General features: G+C 39.5%; 1 protein-coding gene and 1 pseudogene across 1 annotated transcript; both read left to right on the top strand.

Annotated features, from left to right (window-relative positions):
• The first annotated feature begins 7566 nt into the window (after positions 1-7566).
• On the top strand, positions 7567-8345 carry LOC139882440 (uncharacterized protein At4g02000-like). Its single transcript, XM_071866758.1, has 2 exons — positions 7567-7693; positions 7813-8345. The coding sequence occupies exons 1-2, from the start codon at positions 7567-7569 to the stop codon at positions 8343-8345; spliced, it is 660 nt and encodes a 219-aa protein (XP_071722859.1).
• A 7186-nt stretch (positions 8346-15531) lies between these two features.
• On the top strand, positions 15532-19718 carry LOC139882439 (serine carboxypeptidase-like 18; annotated as a pseudogene).
• Positions 19719-21731: the final 2013 nt, after the last annotated feature.

Raw genomic sequence — 21731 nt, 5'->3', positions numbered from 1 at the left:
AATGAGAGGAAAAAGAAGAAGAAGAAGAAGAAAAAACAACAATTTAAAGAAAAGAAAAGAAAAGAAAAGAAAAGAAAAGAAAAAACAAAATTAAAAAATATTTTATTTAAAAATGCCAATGTTAGCATTGTCTGTGTCACAGAAGATGGCTAGCATTGCAGAAGATGGCTAACGTTTATTTCAATGATTTCTATCTAAAATTGGTATGATGGACCCAATTAATAAAATGCGAAAAGATTGAGAACTAAATTAATCAAATTAAAAAGTTTAAGATTGACTTGGTATTATGATTTTTTTGGATATTTTTCCATACTATTCACTACTGAGCAATGTTGCCTATGACATGAAATTGGCAAGCAAATGTAAGACTCAAGACATTGTAATTAGGAAAAAAAAGGACACATATCAGAGAGGTCGAGAAGGAAATGTGCCCCACTGTGCATGTAGAAATGAGCAGCATATATAATAACAAAGAAATTAAGAAAGACCATGTTTATCTATTTTGGGTGAGATGATATTGGTATTTGGGAGTAGCTTTGGCAAGTGTAAGAGATGATGGGATCTAGGAGCATCAACGGTTCGATTTTTTTGAAAAATGGAACCAAACTGAACTGAATGAGACCTAAACTGAAATTTCGGTTCGGTTTGGTTCGATTCGGTTTTTCGGTTTTTGATTTTTAGTTTTTGGTTTTCAGTTTTTTTTTTCATCTTCGTTTGAGGGCAGCGGCAGCCAAAAAGCTTCCATTTTTCTTTGATAGAGTTCGTCCGTCCATCTTCATCGATAAGTACTTTTCTTATTTTGTTCAGCTATTGGATTTGTGATCAGGCCCTTCTTTTCCATGTCGTTTTTTTTAGTGGGTCTCTCTGCAATGCATCAAGACGACGGCGGCTCCGGTGATTGAATTGACTAGGAAAACATGACAATGAGAGCAATCGATGAGAAAGATCTTTCAATGAACCTCTGTAACTCTACAAACTAATGCTCTGTTTTCCCCCATCTTGTTATGGCTGATCTCGTGGTGTTCAGTTATGGGATGCGACGATGAAAGCTGGTAGTCAGAGATGGTGATCAGTGGATTCTGGCGTTGATTGGTGGTGAAGAAACTTTTTGGAACTCGGTGGATGTAGAGGAGTGACCTTTGAGCGAGCTGTTCACTGACATTTCCAGCTCTGTCTTCCTTCTTTTTCCCTTCTGCTTTGCTTGACCCAGAAGCAATATCACATTCTCCCTCTCTCGCATTGCTCTGTTTCGCGATCGAAAAACAGAGCAAACGAGTCTCTACCGAAATGGACTGGCTCTCTACAACTAGTCTCCTTTCCCCACGTTCGGAGGAGCAAGAGACGACATCTCCTGCAACTTTCGCTGATTTGGGCTCAGAAAAAGAATCGAATTTTTAATGGTTTGATTTTTATTGGTTTGTGGTTCGGTTCAATTCGGTTAACCGATAAAAACCGAACCAATAAAAAAAATTGGTTTTTAAGGAGAACCGAATTTTCGGTTCGGTTCCTGACACCCCTAGCGGGATCTGGTCGGTAAAACTCGTTTTATTACATGGAGGCCAATCAGATGAGTACATTGAGTGAGCTTCAAAACAAAATAGATCCAATAGGGATTCGGGGTGTGGGGGCTTGAAACCCCGCGGAGAGGGAGGGCTTCATGGTGTTAGACTTTTATGATCCAATCTCTTATTTTATGTTGATATCTCGAGCAATGACCGATTTGAGAACTTAATAAGCAAGGGCTGAACACTCCTGGGGGGAAGGGGGGGAGGGGTTGAAACCTTCTGGAGAGGAAGGGCTTCACGGTGTTAGACTTTTACGATCCAATTTGTTACTTTATTTTGATCTCTCGAGCTACGGGTCAAGTGAAGATTTGAGAACTTAATAAGCAAGAGCTGAACACTCCTCGCTTAGTACTTCTTCATCCAACGAAACTTGATCCGCATCTAGAAGAGTTTTGACTAAAGTTAAGTTATCGGAATCAAGGCTTAGCCTCTCATCTGCTCGTGCAAGGCAAAATTAATGTAGAACAACATGCAAATGTTTTATGAAAACATTCGAGTGTCATAATAGCGGACAATCCCACAAATCAAAGAGGATTACGTGATATTCGAGATTACAAATTGATTATAATATTTGATTCATGCGTTTTCCTTAATTTGTTATTAGATTTCAAATTTTCTATTTGTGTTTTGATAACTTTCCATTTTATCAATATTTTTTCCTATATTTTGTTATTAGATTTAAGTAATTTAGTTATTTTCTAGATGATGACCTTTTTATAAAAGGCATCTAAGATATTATAATTTGCACCTTTTTATTAAAAATAATCACCATCTTCGTCAAATATCTAAGGCCTTTAAGAATTGCTGGGCTTTTCATCTGGGGCGCTGATTGGACCTTCATCAAGCAAGCAAAGCTGTGGCTTCTCGAGGACACGCCCAAGACGGCGCCTGGAGTAACAAAATGTCGTGTACACAATACTTTTGATTTCTTGCTTTCACTGGAGTAAAATATTTTCTCTTTAGAATACCTTATATTAAGAGCTTCTTTTGAATTTCCTTAAACACATCCTTAGCCTTTTTTATGTCCTTGGAGGAGAACTTGATATTTCAATGGAAGAGGGCACTTTGAATATTCCTTCATTAGCAGAAGGATCAAGCTTTGAGTTCATCTCTCTAAATCTATCTAAAAGAAACTAGCACTTTATATATGAACGGCTACCTTCATTTATGTTACATTTTTTTGCTCGCTGTTACTCAAGAAAGAAAGACTTTTATATAGAATGCGTTTTGAGGGGCAATTTTCATGAAAACGAAAAATACTTTTCGAGAGATCATTTTTCAAGAAGATGGTTAATTTTTCTTTATTTAGTGATGTATGACCGAAAACGTTTTCTGCTATTTGGATTTCATTTAGAAAATAATTTCAATCAGGCAAATAATATTTCATTCTTCTTTTTCCTCTTTTATTCATACTCCTCCATTGGTCATTAGGCCTAGGCGACAATTGCCATAGGCCATTGGCATTGTGTCAAGGCTTGGTGAGGGCTAACTTGGATGCCTTGGGTGACTAGCGAGGCTCAAGCTTGCTAGGATCTGGCGAGCTCGACCTCAGGTTAGCTTGAGCTCATTATGACGAGTGTGACCCGCATTTGCAACCAATCACCAAAGCCCAATGACTGGTGGAGGAGAAAGAAGGAAAGAAAAAAGAAAAAGAAAGAGAAGAAAGAAAGAAAATTTTAAATTTAAATACAAGAAAACTAAAATATTAAAAAATTTAAAAGGAGCATTTAATTTTATTTTCACTTAATAGATTTAAGAATTTACTTTCTTAATTTTATATATGAATCTTTCCTTGATTGAAAAATATTTTCAATTGACTAATCATTTTCAGTGAATTAACGGATGAAAGTTTAGAAAATTAATTTTGGGAAAACACTTCCCCTCACGTAGGGTACATTTGTTTGGCAGAAAACATTTTCTTTATTTTGCAGTATTAAATTTGCTTAGGAAAAATGAATAAATGAAGATTTTACCAAAACTTAAATTTAGGAATATGATTTATTTTTAAAAGAATTGAAGAATGTTTTTCAAAATATGACTAGATATTGTTGCTTAGATTCAGAAATCTATGCTTAGGCATGGAAATCCCAACGTTGGTTCCAAGGTCTGGCTTCCAAGACCAAGTCCCCAGCAACTGAGCCTATGATTCTAGTGCTGGGCTTGGGCCTTGGTGCATCGAGGCAAAGCCCAAACCTGTACTCAATGCTTCGACATCCAAACTTGGATTCATAAAGGTCGTGCTCGAATCCACAATGCTTGAGCTCTAATCTCAACTCTTAGGCCCGAGTCCACAAAGACCATGCATGGGTTTTTGACATTTGGGCTTAGGTCCTTGATTAACAAAACATTTGTTCTTATAAAATATATTTAAAAAAAAAAATCAAATTAATAAATAGTTTTTCTTCCTCCCTATTTTCTTTCTTTTCCTTTCTCCTTCTTCCTCAATTGGCCACATGCCTTGGTGATGGCTGGTAGCTTGGCCGACCATGATGCGAGCCAGTGAGCTTGGGGCTCGCCAAATATAGATGAGCTCATGGCTCAATTGATCCTAGTGAGCCCAAGCTCACTTGAGGCCGGCGAGTTTAGGGCTCACCAGATCTCGGGGGGGGGGGGGGGGGGGTGTGGAGGAGCTTAGGCTTGGCCAAGGCTGATGAGCCCAATCCCGATGAGCTTGAGCTCGCCTTTGGCCACTGTCGAGACTCGGCACTGGTAAGGGAAGATGAAAAATGAAAAAAGATAAAAAGAAAAAGAAAAAGGAAAAGATACAAATAATTTAAAAATTCAATTTTTTCCTAGGATAAAGTTATGAGATTTAAATCATTTCTCGAATGAGATCCAGACACCACAAAAATGTTTCCATTAAATGTCACTAAATAAAAGAAACTACTCATTCTTTAAAAAAATATTTTTTTTATCATGAAATTTTCTACAAAATAATGGCTTGCTTACTGGAAGTAAAAAGGAAAGGAAGAGACGTTTGCTCGTTAGTCCGCCGCGGGGGCTTCTCAAGCCAATTTATAGGGGATAAATCACTAGAAGTGTCAAAAGTTGTGTTCAGCGCTCACTTTAGTGCCAATTTTTTTTTTAAAGATCATTTAAATGTTAACTTTGGTTCGGATTGCTGGAAATCCGATGTTGCTATATTTTATTAATTTCTCAGTTTTATGTGGCTTGCTGGTGTGCTTAGTCAACATATAATCCCTAAACGATGTCGTCCAAAAGTTGTAAATAGTTATCATTTAAGTGTCGAATTTTATTAAAAGTGATCATTTGAGTGCCGAATTTTATTTAAAGTGATCACTTCAGTGCCAGTCGTTATATAAAAAATGATCACTTTAGTGCCAGGCATGCCACGTAGAAATGCCACGTGGATTGGATTTTTAAAATTTTTGCCAAGTTATATTATAATTTTTTAAATATAAATAATACATAATCAATTTAACTAGAATTTCTCACCGTTGGCACTAAAGTGATTATTATTCTTTCGATTTAGCATTTAAGTGAGCCGACAAAAACTTTTGACATTAAAGTAAGCGCAGTACATAATTTTGGCACTTCTAATGTATTTATTTCCTATGTATAAAGGCTTGACTCAGCCAACGTAGCAGTAATATGTGCTCTTTATAGCTTCAACATGGACACTTTTATCTTTGCAAATTATATCTACCATTCAAATGTTTACAGCCATTCGTTTTAGCTACTTCGACGCAAGAGACAAAACTTGAGTATTATCGGCTATTACAGAAGATGCCAGAAAGATCCATTTTTCTTTTTTTTAACACTCCTCTCCGTTTTAATTCATTATCAACTTCAAGCATACTCCATAGTGTCTCAAACTTTGCTTGTGATGATGCTTTCATAATTATGTCTGCAATTTAATTTTCAGTCTTGCAATACTTCAGCTCAATCTCTTCATTACCTTACACTTCACAATATGTTTAGTTCTTCCATGAAGGATTGAATTTTTTGAGACAGCGATCACTAACTTGTTGTCACAAAATATTAAAGTTGGTTTTATCTGTGGCTCTTCAATATCTTCTCATATTCTTCAAAGCAATAATGCTTGAATAGTGGTTATATCAGCCTCGATGTATTAAGCTTTTGTAGTAGCTTGTGTCACTAAGTCCCCTTTTTGGATACCCACGAGAATATCCTAGAACCCACAGTGAATGTATAACCAGTAGTGCTCTTTCCATTGTCAGTTGATCTTGCCTAGTTACTATTGGTTTAGCAAATGAGCTTGGCGGTTGTCCATAGCTAATGCCAAATGCCATAATCTGTAGGCCTTTCATGGCCCTAGGTGGTTGGTAGGATAGTGAAGGGCTGTCATGGTTGCAGGTGAGGGTGCAAAGACCACTAGGGGCCTTTGTGACCTTGCAGGCCAAAATGAAAGGAAGGAAAAAGAAAAAAAAAAGAAAAAAAATTCAAAAAAAAATTAAAATATCATTTGTTCACGTCAACATTGACCGTGCCACCTAAAATGACTAGTGTCTATATCAACGATTAAATTGGCCTTCATTCAATAATTTTACTTTTTAGACAATTTTCGAGCTCCAACTATTCTTACTCTTGGTCTTCCGTTTATACAATGATCTTTTATATGAGTAGTTGGGCCTACCGTTGATTTCATTGGGACATTACCTTTTCTCAGGAGCGTTATTGGGTACTAATAATTCGAGTGCCTTAAGATCACAGGGCATTTTAACTTGGGATTCGTGCACTTTTCTACAAGATCGCATCTATGAGTTACATTGCTAAAAAATATTCGACTAATTCCAGCTTGGCGAACTGTCTAACACGTCGATGAACTAACAGCGATGAGCTCATTAGCTTCAAACTTTATTTGAGTCATATGTCAATTGAGCAGTTATGACCTAAAGCGTAAGACTCTTGCAATAATGCATGCGGTTAGATAAATGCGTTCGATCACATTTTCTGAAATGTAGCTAAGAAAAAGATTTGTACAAAGTAATGTAAGATTTCTCACTTGCTGCTCAACCACTTTTGTTGCTCAACCACTTTTGTGGCCATTTTAATCTACTCTCGGGGGACACGTCTGGCCTATACTTGTTCATATCTACTGGCCAAAAGGTACTTTATATTTGACTTGCGAGTCTAAAGTAATAAAAAGTTCTCTTTACTTGCATGTCTTCATTTGTCAATTAATAGTGAAATAGATTTGGAATTTCTTGAACAATTTTCTTGAAAAAGTTCAGAATTAAATTGGTATAATTAAAAGGATTAAAATTGGATAAGTACCGATATAATACATTTAGGATTTTTTTGACACTTTCCCCTACTATTCATTGCTTGAGCAATGTTAACTATGTACACATGAAATTGGCATAAAAAGTAAGCTTTAAGGAATTATAATTAGGATAAAAGGACACTCATCAAAGAGGTTGAGAAGGAAATGTTCCCAATTGTGTATGTGGAAATGAGCAGCATATGCATATATACTGATAAAGGAATTCGGAAATAATATCCGTTTTGAGTGAGAAGATATTGGGATCTCGGAGTCACTTTGGTAAGAGTAAGAGATGGAGGGATCTTGTCGGTAAAATTCGTTTCATTACATGAAGACGAATCAGATTAGTACATTAAGTGAGATTCAAAACATAATAGATCAAAGGGCTTCGTCTACCACCCATGGTAGTATCTCCTCATAGTCGAAGCTGTGCTTCGTCAACTTCTTCTTCTTGTGCAAATTTCTATGGGTTCTGCAATAGATAGCCTCCTCTTCCGTTAATCTCCCCATATCCCCGCTTCTCGCCGTCCCTCGAATGCCGATTCTTGTTTGCATGTGCTGGAATTCATCATCGGAGATCATTAACGGACCGCACAGAGGTGAATTACTTCAAACAATGTCTTATCCTGCTGTCTCTTGACTCTTATTTCATTCCTTTGGTAATTGTGGCTGTTGGTAACTGGGGTTGCTGTTCGTGACTTGGTATTTGTATTACACGCTACTGTCTTATGTTCAATTGAACTTGGTTTGGTCATGGCTTCGGACGATCCTGATGAATCAGTTCGCATGATTGCTCTGTGTCAACGTTTGGGACGTCTCGGTTCTGATCAGGAGGTTGAGACATGGGAGGATGAACCTGCAATAGAAAAAATTGCGGAATGTAAACTAACCCTTTTAGGGAAGGTTATTACTACATCTAATATAATTTTTCAGGCAAAGTTGCGGAAGTAATGAAATGAGTATGGTGAGTTGTTCTGGTAGAATTCTCTCAACATGAAGGTGGTTTATATTTAGCAAAGTTCCAACAAGACAAGGATTTCCAACGTATTTCACAGGGTGGCCCTTGGCTTTTTTCTAGCCACTTAGTCAACATTAAGCCTTGGATCCCTAATACCCCGCTCCATTGCTATGATTTTACTCGGTGTGCTTTCTGGGTCCAAATTCTTGGCTTGCCTTTAGAGTGGATGACGGACCAGATTCTGAGGAAGGCTGCTAATCAGCTATGGGACATTTTGGAGGTAAAAGTAGCTAGCAAGGAGGGTTCCACAGTGAAAATAGGACGAGTCAGGGTGGAAATCAATCTGGGTGTACCTATGAAAACTGGTAAACTGATTCGCTTAGCTGGGAAACTATTATGGCTGGACTTAAGATATGAACGACTTCCCCACTTTTGTTACTCGTGCGGAAGACTTGGCTACTACGCAACTAACTGTATAGACATTCCTTTTGATTTGGCCAAGGAGGAAGGCAAAGACAAATTGGCTTTTGGCCCGTGGTTGAAAGCAGAGGTTCATCAATCTAGTCCCTACTAGACAGCTTTTTACAATCCTCCAGAAATGGATCAAACTCAGGAAATTATACCCGAGACTCCTCCAGGTTTACTACAACATCCAATCCTATTACCCCCACCGGTAGCTAATGATAAAGAACTTACTGATGCAGCTCTTCCAAGACAAACCCTTGCAGTGACAGAGCATCTTCCCAGTCCTTCTCACGCTGTTACTCATCAGAGACAGACCACCACAACAGCTTTGATTCATGCACATGCCAAAGCAAAAGGCAAAGCTGACGACCCTATTACTTCTTTTGAAGCACTCCAGCTGTTTAAACCTAATCCGTTGAACTTGTAGCAGTAGCAACCTAGAAGAACAAAAACTACCCGTACGACTACAAGAGCAGGACAGGCAAAGAAACAAAAACGCTACGCTCCTTATGATAAGGGCTATGTTGTATTTGATCAACTAGATGAGACACGTCTCCAGGAAACACCGGTATTGGCAGCAAATGAAGCATTTCATTGGGCTTTGGTGGCTGGCCCTCAATAGCCACCAAGTTACAAATGAAGCTTTTATGTTGGAATTGTCAGGGGTTAGGCAACCCTGACAATCCAAGCCCTTACGGCTTTGTCAGCCAACAAAAAGCCCGATCTTTTGTTTTTGGTGGAAACCAAGAATCAGGAGCTAGTTCTCAACAGATTACAGCATAAGCTTCGTTATAAAAGTTCTTTTGTTCAGAATCCTATTGGTTTAGCAGGTGGTTTAGCAGTTTTTTGGAATGATACTATATCTCTAGAAATTGAAAGCTTTTCGGAAGATTTTTTTGATATGGTCTGTAGGGATCTAAGTGATGATCGCCTTATGCGAATTACTTGCTTGCACGCCCCTCCCTCGTATCACAATCGCCAGCTGTTCTGGGAGACCCTTCGAAGAATTAGTGCTTTCAATACTCTACCCTGGATTTGTGTAGAGGACTTTAATGAAATTCTTCATCCTTGGGAGAAGGTGGGCAGTCGATCCCCTGTTTGTTCTCGTCTTTCTTCTTTTCGAGATGTAGTAAACGACTGTGCTCTGATGGAGGTAGAGAGTAAGGGTTGTATGTATACTTGGTCAAATTGTCGTGAAGGAGCTGACCTCGTTTAGGAACGATTGGACAGAGTCCTCTGCTCTATGGATTGGCGTCTCATTTATCCTGGTGCGGAAGTGTATGTCTTACCGCCAATAGGCTCAGATCACAGCCCTTTACTTCTCTCTACGGTGCAGGTTCATAAAAATCGTCAACGCACCTTTGCTTACGAAGCTTTCTGGAATGATGATCTTGAAGTTTACTGTCTTGTATCCCAAACTTGGCCTTCTAATTAGTCCAGAAATTCTGATCTCTTGCACAAACTGTCTAGAGTAAGAATAGCCTTAAGCCAATGGAGTCATTTCAAGTTTGGTAATGGTCATTTGCGGATAACAGCATTACAACAACGCCTCCAGACCCTAATTAATCATCCTTACTGTTCTAACATCGATAGCGAAGAGGTCTCTCATATCTAAGATGAGTTGAGGACTATTTGGAAGCAAGAAGAGCAGTTTTGGGCTATGAGGTCCAGAATAAATTGGTTGCGTTGGGGTGACAAAAATAGCAAGTTCTTTCATGCCACTACAATCCAATGAAGGCAGAGAAACCGGATTGGAATGCTTCGGAAGGCAGACAATGAATGGGTGAGGGATATAGTAGCTTTAAAGGAGCTGACTTCTGCTTACTTTACTTAGCTTTACACATCAGCAGGCCACCGCGAATTTGGCCCCGTCCTAGATCAATGTTCGTCAGTTGTCATGGACACAATGAATGCACAATTATTGGCCTTAGTTACGGTTGAAGAAGTACGACAAGCTACTTTCCAACTGGGCGCTACAAAAGCTCCGGGTCTCGACGGTTTTAATGGTTTGTTCTACCAAACCCATTGGACTACCATCCGACATGATTTATTATGTCTGGTTACTGACTTTTTTTACTATGGTAAGTTCCCTCCATATCTCAACAAGACTCTTCTTGTTTTGATTCCCAAAGTACACCATCCTGAAAGTCTTGACCAGTTTAGACCGATAAGTTTGTGTAACTTTGCATATAAGGTTATATCCAAAGTCATGGCCAACCGACTACGACCTTTGTTAGAACAGCTGGTATCATCTGAGCAGGCTGCTTTTGTTTCTGAGCGTCAAATACAAGACAATGTCTTTGTTGTACGTGAGGTCCTCCATCGATTTAAAATGAGGCATCGGAAACGACACTTCCAAGCTATCCTTAAGACTGATATGCAGAAGGCTTACGACAAAGTTGAATGGGATTTTCTTCAAGCCTATCTTATCAAACTGGGATTTCATCCTTGGTGAGTTCAAATGGTGATGTACTGTATTACCACGACGACAATGAGTGTTAAATTGAATGGGGAATCTCTACCCTATTTCAAACCATCAAAAGGACTCAGACAGGGAGACCCTCTTTCTCCACATCTATTTATTTTAATGGCCAATGCTCTATCCACCCTCATTCATAACGCTCTTACGATGGGACATCTTCACGGCATCAAACTCACCAGGTCATGCCCCACTCTCTTGCATTTATTGTTTGCTGATGATTCTGTTTTCTTCCTCAATGGTACTATCATTGAATGTCAGAATATGGCCAATATCTTAAACCAATATTGTTACGCTTTTGGACAAGTAATAAACCACAATAAGTCTAGCCTCTACTTTAGCAAAGGCTATCCACCTAGTCTTCAAACTAACTTGGCTACTGAATTGCGTGTACCGGTGTTGAGTGGTTATGGCAAATACCTAGGAGTTCCATCAGAATGGGGTCGCTCAAAAAAAGAATTATTTGGCTGGCTATTAGGAAGAGTACATGCAAAGTTGGAGGGTTGGAAAGAAATGTTGCTATCAAAAGGCGGAAAGGAGATCCTTCTCAAGTTTGTCATCCAAGTTATGCCACAATATGCCATGTCGATCTTTAAGCTTCCCCTGTCTCTATGTCGAATAATCGAGCGGAGGATTGCCAATTTTTGGTGGCGGAATGACAAGAACAGAAATGGTGTGCATTGGAAGAAATGGGACTTACTAATGACAGGTAAAAATTCTAGTGGGTTAGGTTTTCGGGATCTGGCAACTTTTAACAATGCCATGCTTGGCAAGCAGGCTTGAAGGTTACTACATCAACCTCAATCGCTCTGGGGTCGGGTCCTAAAAGGATTATATTTTCCCTCAAAGGATTTTGAATTTGCAGAGTCTGGTTCTCGCCCTTCTTGGGGCTGGCAAAGTATTCTAATTGGGCGGGATGCCATCTTGCCGAATGCAAGATGGTCTGTTGGTGATGGAAAATCAATCAACATTAGGGAACACTATTGGTTACCAAGAGGTACGATTGGCGGACCTGCCAATAAAGATGAGCCCAGGTTGGTGGCGGATCTTATTGATCCTCTCCACCATACTTGGAAGACCCACCTTATTACACAGATGTTTGATGACTCTATCGTCGACGAAATCCTCAATATTCCATTAAGACCTCTCCACTCAACAGATCAGATTATTTGGACAGCAACAACCACAGGGCATTATACGGTAAAGAGTAATTATAGAACCTTGACAGCACCAACAAATATATCACAAGGTAATCTTGCATCTACTTCTTATCATCCACCTCCTGAGCTATGGCGTTACATATGGAAAATGCACAGCACACCAAAACTTCGCATATTTCTGTGGTCAGCCTATCAAAACGCCCTAGCTACTAAATCCAATTTATATAGCAGACATATCATCTCCACCCCTGTGTGTACTATATGCAATCAGAACGTGCTGGAAACAATTGAACATATTTTTTTCTATTGTCCATGGACGGCAGGAGTATGGTCACATCCTCAACTGCAGCTTCCCTTCCACCCAACTACGATTACTCGAATGGATAAGTGGTTTGCAAAATCAGTTAAAGATCAGAAACTCTTACCTCAACTACCCATGATAACTCACGTTTTATGGCAGATGTGGCTGCTGCGTAACAACAGTGTCTTCCGTGGATTACCTCCTGACCCCAATCTGGCTGTTGTTGACGCCTTCGCTCAGTACCGGATTGTCAACCTCTCTGCCCAGAAAGTTTCCCAAGCAGCTGGTATACGTACAATTGCCTCCCTTGCTTCTACAGACCACTATTGGCAATCGCCAGAACCGGGCTTCATCAAATGCAATATTGACGGCTCTTTCTACCCTGGGGATAGACACGGCACAATGGCCTGTATTAGCCGAGATCACAGATGTCTAATCACCGATGTCTATATGGCCAGATTTCCAGCACATTCGGCTTTTCAAGCGGAAACACATGCGCTAACCCTAACCCTACATCATCTCAAACAGCAGGGACTTCTTACCGCATCAATCGTTCTCGAATCTGACTGTCTGCAATTGATTGAAATCCTTCAAGACCGACGGCCGCCACCATGGGAGGATCGGCCGCTGTTTGACGAGCTCCAGTCGATCTTGCCCCTTTTCTCGAATCTATGTCTGCAGCACTATGACAGAAGAGCCAATTCCGCCACTAACTGGGCGGCCAAAGCTCACGGACGATCAGATCTGCCCCAAAATTGGACTCTTTTTCCTCCCCCTGTTTTGCAAGCTTTGCTCGCGGCGGATGCCCTCGTTTCTCTTTCGTTAAACGCTAAAGTGTAATGGTTTTTTATTTTCTATCTATTATCTTTTTTGACCAAAAAAAAAAAAACATAATAGATCCAAAAGGGATCGGGGGCCTGAAACCCTGCGCAGGGGAGGGCTTTACGGTGTTAAACTTTTACAATTCAATCCGTTACTTTATTTTAATCTTTCGAGCAATGGGTCAAGTGGAGATTTGAGAAGTTGACAAGCAAGATTTTAATAATCCTCGCTAAGTACTTGTTCATCCCACGAAACTCGATCTGCACCTAGAAGAGTTGTGACTAAAGTTAAGCTGTCCGACTCAAGGCTTAGACTCTCACTCGCTTGTCCAAGGCAAAATCTAAGGCCTTCAGGAACTGCCAGGATTTCCAACTGAAGCACTAACCGGACTTTCGCCGAGCGATCTAAGCCGTCAAACAGCTTCCAAAGGATTCGCGACACACGCACGAGATGGCGCCCGGAATAACAAAATGCCGTATACACAATACTTTTGATTTCTTGCTTTCATTGGAGTAAAACCTTTTCTCCTTAGTACACCTTAAACGAGGATCTTCTCTTAAATTTCCTTAAAGTTATCGTCTGTGATGTTATAGCGGAGATCACGACATGATTATTCCATATATTGGCAAAATGACATGGATTAAAACTGTAAATCTCTCTCGCTCTCTCCACGTATTACGACTTACCCACGAGATTGTTGAGATAATTCTGGGGCCAGTTATGAATAAGCATGGAGCACGTCTATGACATGGACAAGCAATGAGCATCCCCGTCAAATTGTCGGGCCTCCTATCAATGCATGGCCTGTACTTGACCTAAAATTCACAAGTCAAGTCGCTACCAATCTTTCAAACCACTCGCATGTGCTGGGATGTGTGCAGAGGAGTATCCACTACCGACGGTGTCATTCTTTGCATCGCAAATGAAAATGATTGTCATTTGTCTCTACTCGATCAGTGTGTACCAGGCCACTCGCGGCTTAATAATTGTTTTAACATATTCTATCCTGTCACCGTTCCAGAATGTCACATCTGATGAAGAATCCAATCCATTATCAATAATAAATGTACGATCCACCAATGTCGGCCACGCAAAAAGAAGCTTTGGAAGTTTTATTCCCTACAGTTAGATCAGCTACAAATATTCCTGTAACTTATGAGATGTCGCCAGTAAAGACGTATTTAGTAACGATTCTATTTTCGAGAGCTGATTTTGATTAGAACATGATTATTTTTTATTATGTTCTCGGGAACTGATTCTGAATAAAAAAACGTGTTTAGTTATTGTCCAAAATTTTTTATTCTGGAATAAAATTGCGTTTGATACTGTGTTAATTGATTCTGTTCCAAATTAATTTCTTTTGATTTTTAAATAATTTTTAAATATATATATTTTACTTTTTTTTCCCTTTTTTTTCTTATTCTTCTTCTTCTTCATGTGGCCGATCGCCGAGAGCTGGCGATGCTCACCGAAGCGTCGTCGGCCCTCGGCGAGGTTGGCCCTCGTCGGCCGAGCCTCGCCTAGCCCAGCCTCGGCAAGCCAGCCTGGCCACCGGTGGGGCTAGGCAAGCCTCACCGGTGGCTAGGCGAGCCTCGCCGGTAGCTGGGCAAGGCTCAACCTTGCCCAATCTAGTGAGGCCGAGCCTCGCCCAACTGCCGGTGGCTGGGCTTGCTTTCAGCGAGCTCACTAGACCTTGCCTTGGCTTGGCGAGCTCGCCGGATTGGCGACCAGCGGTAGATGGCGGCGGCGGCGGCGGACGGTGGCGGTGGTGGCGGACAGCAATCACGAGATGACGGAATGGAATAATGAGAGTTTTAATGTTTTGATTCTTTTCTCTGATTCTCGGACGAAGAATCATATATATTATTCTCAATTCTCATTCCAATCTGTTCATGGGAACAAAAATTTTACCAAACGTGATTCTCGTCCCAAACTGATTCTGGAAACAAAAAATTAGAATCAGGCACTATTTGGCACGTTGCCAAACATGCCCTAAGTCTGACAATTGAAGGTTGGATGGGATAATCTCATTGTCAGAAAAGCCTTGAATCAATTCGATTGAATGGATATTAAGTCAACAGACACACGTGATTAACGTGTCATTGACTAAACCTACCCCCGGTAGAATTCGCTCCTTCACAAGAGTTTCAAATCCGATTCAGTCCCTCTCTTACAAAAGCCTTGAATCAATTCAATTGAATGGATATTGGGTCAACAGACGCACGTGATCCACGTATCGTTGACTGAACCTAGCCCCGGTAGAATTCGCTCCTTCGCAAGAGTTCAAATCCGATTCAGTCCCTCTCTTACAAAAGCCTTGAATCAATTCGATCGAAGGAATAGGTATGCGTCCGAGCCCCCTACATGCTCTTGCTCAGAAAGGTCCTAAGTGTTGACGAGCGGATGGACCGTTTAGAAAGCCGGGAAAAGCCTTATAGAACTACAAGAAGTCCACGCGGAAGAAATGGGGACCTTATAGAAATCTGCCTAGTTCTCTTTTCCTCACCAGTTGTCTTGATTAGCCGAGCCAAGAATGTTGCACCTCCTACTTCCGTTGCTGCTCTTGATCTCCAATGTCGGACCATCACAATCAGCCATCGTCGAGAGCCTCCCGGGCTTCCCTGGAGAGCTTCCTTCAAACTTGAGACCGGGTCAGCTCGCATCATGTGTTTATGAGCAACTACAAAGTAGCGAAAGACTCAATTCGCCATTTCTTTTCTTTACGTTCGAGAGTAATGTACGTTTTTTGGTGGTGCAAACAAAATGGTGCAGATACGTAGGGGTAGGAGAGCTGGAGGAAGTGCAGCTATTCTACTACTTCATCAAGTCCGAGAGGAGCCCCAGGGAGGACCCTTTGTTGGTTTGGCTCACCGGCGGTCCCGGTTGCTCCGCTTTGTCCGGCCTCATCTACGAAATAGGTCCATTCTCTCTCATTAACTCCTTAACTCGTCGCCACTGTCGTCGTCGTCATTGTCATCTTCTTCTGTTTTTCGTCTTCCTCGTGTTGCTTTTTATCGGCTTTTGGTAGCCTTCTTTTCCCTCTCTTTTTACAAATACTGCTTGATCAAGCTGCACAATTATATGTAGAAATGATTAAGGTGGTCAATCATTGAGCTCCCACCACTCCTTTGTTTTTTTGTGGCTCCTTTTCTTTTTCCATGAGTGCCGTGATACACGTTTTATTTAGACCAAACTGCCGACGAAATTCTGATAAGATCTAAATGAGGTAGTAGCCACTTTTCATGATATGATATATACACAATGGTCATTTCATATCAACTAAATATCCATATGCCGGTCAAAAGAAAATCTATTAAATGGTTTTAATCACCCACGATCTTGACGTCTGCAACTTTTCGCACAGGTCCGATGCAATTTGATTTTCAAGTTCCAGCGGAACTAAACCGATATTGAAGTATAATCCTTACTCCTGGACAAAGGTGAATTACCTTTTTCTCCGGCTAGCATTATTATCATTCAACTTATCAAGACTAGAAGTGGTAACATATTCATACGACAGGTAGCCAACATAATATTTTTGGATGCACCTGTGGGCACGGGATTTTCATATGCAACGACATCGACGGCATACGACATTAGTGACACTTCCTCCGCAGCACAAACGTATGAGTTCTTAAGAAAGGTAACCATCTGAATTGATACCGGCATCATGTCACCTCAAAATAATCGTTCTACCTAATTACATTGGACTGATACAGTTCCTTGACTTTTGTCATATACTTTTCTTTTCTGATGCAGTGGCTTGTGTCTCACCCCAGCTTCCTCGCAAATCCGCTTTACGTCACTGGTGATTCTTATTCCGGTGTCGTTATCCCCATCATTGTTAAAAATATACAGGATGGTGCGTAATTGAAGTGTACCCCCATATTCTGTGTCACTCCGGCTCCCAAGAATTCATTTTCTCTTCGTTAAATACATATAATCCTTTTTCTTTTTTGTATAGGAATTGAAGCTGGACGCCAGCCGCAAATGAATCACGTGGTACGTAATACTCGTGTGTGCTATTCTGATGTCTTGTAATACTCAAAATTTCCACTTCATATCTATTGGATACTAAGCCATATATGTTAAGGAAAGCATTATTGTTCTGGTTATATGAGCAGGGTTATACGATGGGCAATCCGGTGACTTGTGATAAGAAGGATGTGAGTTTTAGAATTCCATATGCTAACAAGATGGCTCTCGTATCAGATGAACTTTATGAGGTAAACTTACAGCATAACTTAACTCTGATAAGATCTCCATATCATATAAGGATATAATACATCGGTAATGAAGATTACATATGAATTGACATTTTCATAATTTTACTTTTGAATTCGTGTTTTCAAGACGACGGAAATAGATTGCAATGGAGATTTTCAGAATGTAGATCCCACCAACGGAGCCTGTCTAACTGACCTTGAAATGGTGTCACTAGTAAGTGTTATTGTTGTAACCATCCACCTCTCTCGTATTATTTGCCGCAATATATACACGCATGCGACGAGTGAACAAGACGTGTTTCCTTGTGATATCTTCTAGTGCCTCGAGAAGATATATTTGCAGCAAATACTGGAACCATCATGCAATGTCATATCTCCTAACCACACAAGGCTAAAGTGGAGCAGAAGCATACTCGAAGAGGATACCGTCAACATCGTTTCGGTGCCTCAACAATCCAGGCCATGGTGTCGGGTACATCCTAAATTAACTCCCACTAGATTCCGTGAATATAGTATCTAAAAGCGTATCATATATCTATTTGAACATCTGGATTTTGATAATGAGCTAATGCGCTATTTCACTTACTTAAATTTCTCCCTCAACAGTCCGCTAACTATATATACTCTTACATTTGGGCCCATGATGAGAAAGTCGGAGAAGCCCTAGGCGTACGAGAGGTAATGAAGAATTATTCTCTTCGCGGGCATCGCCGAGTTCTATATATTTACAATTTTCAGTTGATAATGACATCCAGGGCACGAAGCAAGAGTGGAATAGATGCAACTCCACTCTATCTTACACAAAGGACGTTCTTGATGCTGTAGTTTATCATGAATACCTTTCTGAGAAAACCCTCCGTGCCCTTGTTTACAGGTATTACGATGGCTAATTTGGATAAGTTTCTCATCTTGGTTGAATTTCTTCTTCTTTCTTTTTACTGTGTATTTGCTTTTTACTTAAATCGGTGATTCTTACTTGTGTTTACAAAAATTAGTCTTACTGTAGTGGTGATCATGACATTTCTATCCCGTACGTGTCTACATTGGATTGGATAAGATCACTCAATTTAACTTTAAAAGGTTCGTGGTCGCCTTGGTTCGTCGAAGGTCAAATAGCCGGGTAATAATTTCATCCTAGTCCATTAAGATCACTATATAATTCTTTTCTTATAGAATTTCGTTTAGTTGATCATCATCTTCTCGTGAATGTCCAGCTTTTGTACTTCACTCGATGACTAACATATTTATACCATTGTGAACAAGGTGCATTTCAATCTAGTTATATACCAAAAATGATATTGTCGATGAGTTTTGCTTATTGAATGCCATCTCTCGTCTGTGTTGAGGACCATACTCAAACTGAAAAGGTTTGTACCAAATCGCAATTAGACTTTTTAACTTATATAGACTCACTCTAATTTTAAAATACTTCATTTATTGGTTGCACATTGCTGATGGACAAAACACAATGACCAATTGTTTCATTGAGGTTTTAATTTATATTTTGCTTTAGAGAATTTAAACTGACAGATATGTTGACTTTGACACTCTGGGGTTCCCCAATTTTTGGAAATATGACATTTTCGAGAGGGTGGGTATATCTGCTGGTTTGCTGCCCACGTTTCACCTCTCTTCGCCGAACACTTGGAGGCGTGGCTGTTAGAATCCGAAACAGTGGGTCCGGACTTGTCTTTCCCCCCCTTTCCGGATTCTCCCTCTTGCTCTTCTTCTGGACCGGACCGGTCCTTTGGTTTAAGAACCGGTCTATTCCCCGGTTCATCGCTTCAATGGACCCACGTCAACGGGCTTTGTCCAAAAGCTGGATTTATCAGTTAATTTAGTCATCAACCATAGAAAGCGCGATGTACTAGAGCATTCTAACATAATAAAGAAGTCATGCCCATTTTGGTGCTCAAAAGCCTCAGATAGCTAATTGGTCAATATGAGTTAGAAAAAAAATGACCTTACATATATCATCTCATTTATTACTAGAGTCCTCATTTTGAATTTTCTTATTTTATTTTGAGTTACAAAGTATTTTAGGTTCTTTTGCACTATTTTCTTCTTCTTTTTTTGAATTTATTCCGTGAACATTTTTGCATATCTTCCTTTGCATTGAGTATCTTGTATCTAATTTTCCTTTTGCATGCATGTAACCGCATTGTGTGTGCTTGAGGAGTTGAAAAATATTCTATTGGTTAACTTCTTTTAAATTTGTGTGGACAAATATTCTATTTTGTATTCGAAAAATAGCAAGTACGATTTGACGTTCACAACGATTAAGGTAAGACTGAACTCCCCTCTGTTTTTTTTTTTTCCCCTTTTTTCTGCTCATAGACATCTCGAAAATTATTATCTTAAATCATAATAATAGTTTTCTTCTTGTTCCTCCCCTTTTCGGATGGTGCAGGGAGCGGGACACACAGCTCCAGAGTATAAACCCAAACAATGTCTTGCAATGGTGAACAAATGGTTCTCTTACTATCCTCTCTAGCTCATTTCTACTGGCCTTTGGTTTGGTACTCGAAATAAATCCAGATTAGTCACTCAATGATAATGTGATTGTGGATGTATCTTTCCTGTCAGAGAAATTTAGCGTACGCCGATTCAATCTCAGTATATTTTGTGTATTTATTAATGTGTTGACATTAGTCACGTTTACTCTAGTAGAAAAAAATAAATCCAAGGAAATTCAATCGGTTTACAAGGATGGGAAATCCTCAATGACTTTTTCACTAAATATTCCGAGCATGGTTATTATTTCTCTTGAAGACTCCCTCAACCAACAGTCAAAAACTCTGGGAAGAAGAATATGCTATAAGGAAAACATTTGATCACGGCAACTTTATAAATTAAGTTAGGTGCTAAAATTTTTTGGAGATAAATACATTAGGAGTCCTAAAACTTGTCTTGAATATATAATCGAGTTATAAAACTCTTACAAAATACAATCAAATCCTGACATTTATCAAATTTATGCAATCAAGTCCCTCAATTAGCTTTGTCCAAATTAGCTAATGGAAAAAATTGATCCGCCCTTTTTCTTTTTATAATTATGTTCAAAAGAGCGGGGAGAGCCTTCTTCGTCCGCTCTCTGTTCAATTTCGCCGCTCCCATCAAATTTCCAATGTACAAGCTCCAAAACTCTCGTTCTCACACCTTCGACGGCTTTGGCTTCGTCGTCGGTCCCCTGTTCAATTTCCAATTCATTGAACTATTTATCTTCTTTTCAATAAAAATTAGATTTTTTTTTTTGTGGAACTTAGTGCGCTGTACATTTGCGCCACATGTCTTAAGAAAGTAATGAAAAAAGCTAAGCAGTGTTTTTCGTTAGTCAAATTCGACAGAGTTAACAAAGAATTTAATTGCATCAATTTCATAAGTTTTAGAATTTGATTATACTTTTTAGAAGTCTTAGGACACAATTACATTTTCACGATAAATTTTAAATATTATTATGCACTTATTCTAATTTATTTTTCTCTATGACAATCGGGTTATATGCTTTGTAATTTAGTGACATGTGAGTGAAAGGACATTAAGTTAAAGAGTCCTATAATTATTCTAGAATTTCTTTGCATCAAATAGAACTCAACCTATATAGTATGTTGCCTCAAGTTTAGTTTGAGTAGGCATAGGATTTCCTGTCTATAACTAGACGAAACATTGGACCACTTGCCCAATATTTGAGACTTCTGTTGTTGAGGCACCAAAATGGCATCGATGATATTCTCTTCGAATATACTTCTACTCCATTTTAGCCTTGTGCAGTTAGGAGATAAGGCACTACACCGGCGTTCCAATGTTTGAGCCAAATTTATCTTCTCAAGGCATTAGGAAATTTTACAACGAAACATATCTCGGTCATTTATCGTACAGATACATCTTGCAGAATACAATAGGAAAGAGGTTGATGTTATAACGATAGCACTTACAATTGACAACATTTCAAGGTCCCCTTGACAAGCTTTGTTGATAGGATCTACATTCATGTAATCTCCATTGCAATCCCTTTTCGTTGACTTGAAAACATGAATGCAAAGGTAAAATCACAAAAACTTCAATTCATGTGTAATTATCATTACTGGTATATTATATTCTTGGATAATAGGAGATCTTATCAGAGTTAAGATATGTTGTAAATTCACCTAGTAAAGTTCATCTGGTATGAGAGCCGTCTTGTAAAAATTGGAATCCTTTGACTAATGCCCTTTACTTCACAAGTCACTGGATTGCCTAGCGTGTAACCCTGTTGATATAACCACAATGATGATGCTTTTAATATATATGTAGTATTAGCAGATACAAAGTTGAAATTTTGAGGAAATAGTAGCATACATATGAGTTTTCACCGTAGTGTGAACTATGAGAAGAGCACACGAAGTCTAACATTTTAGATGTCTAAGAAGATTAATTTATAAACCAAACCCGAGAAGAGTATTACACACTTTGAAATTCATTGGTGGCTCGCGTCCAGCTTCATTTCCTATACAGAAATGCAAGCAGA

Source organism: Rutidosis leptorrhynchoides, unplaced genomic scaffold, assembly GCF_046630445.1.
Source record: "Rutidosis leptorrhynchoides isolate AG116_Rl617_1_P2 unplaced genomic scaffold, CSIRO_AGI_Rlap_v1 contig270, whole genome shotgun sequence".
Lineage (NCBI taxonomy): Eukaryota > Viridiplantae > Streptophyta > Magnoliopsida > Asterales > Asteraceae > Rutidosis > Rutidosis leptorrhynchoides.
Note: the sequence above shows the minus strand (reverse complement) of the source record. Positions and strands in the feature narration are given on the sequence as shown.

Excerpts from the sequence above, each read along its gene's own strand:
- LOC139882440 (XM_071866758.1), top strand. The coding sequence starts at position 7,567 with ATGGCTTCGGACGATCCTGATGAATCAGTTCGCATGATTGCTCTGTGT. Across the intron at positions 7,694-7,812 it reads AATAGAAAAAATTGCGGAAT|GTGGTTTATATTTAGCAAAG; the intron begins GTAAACTAACCC and ends CTCAACATGAAG.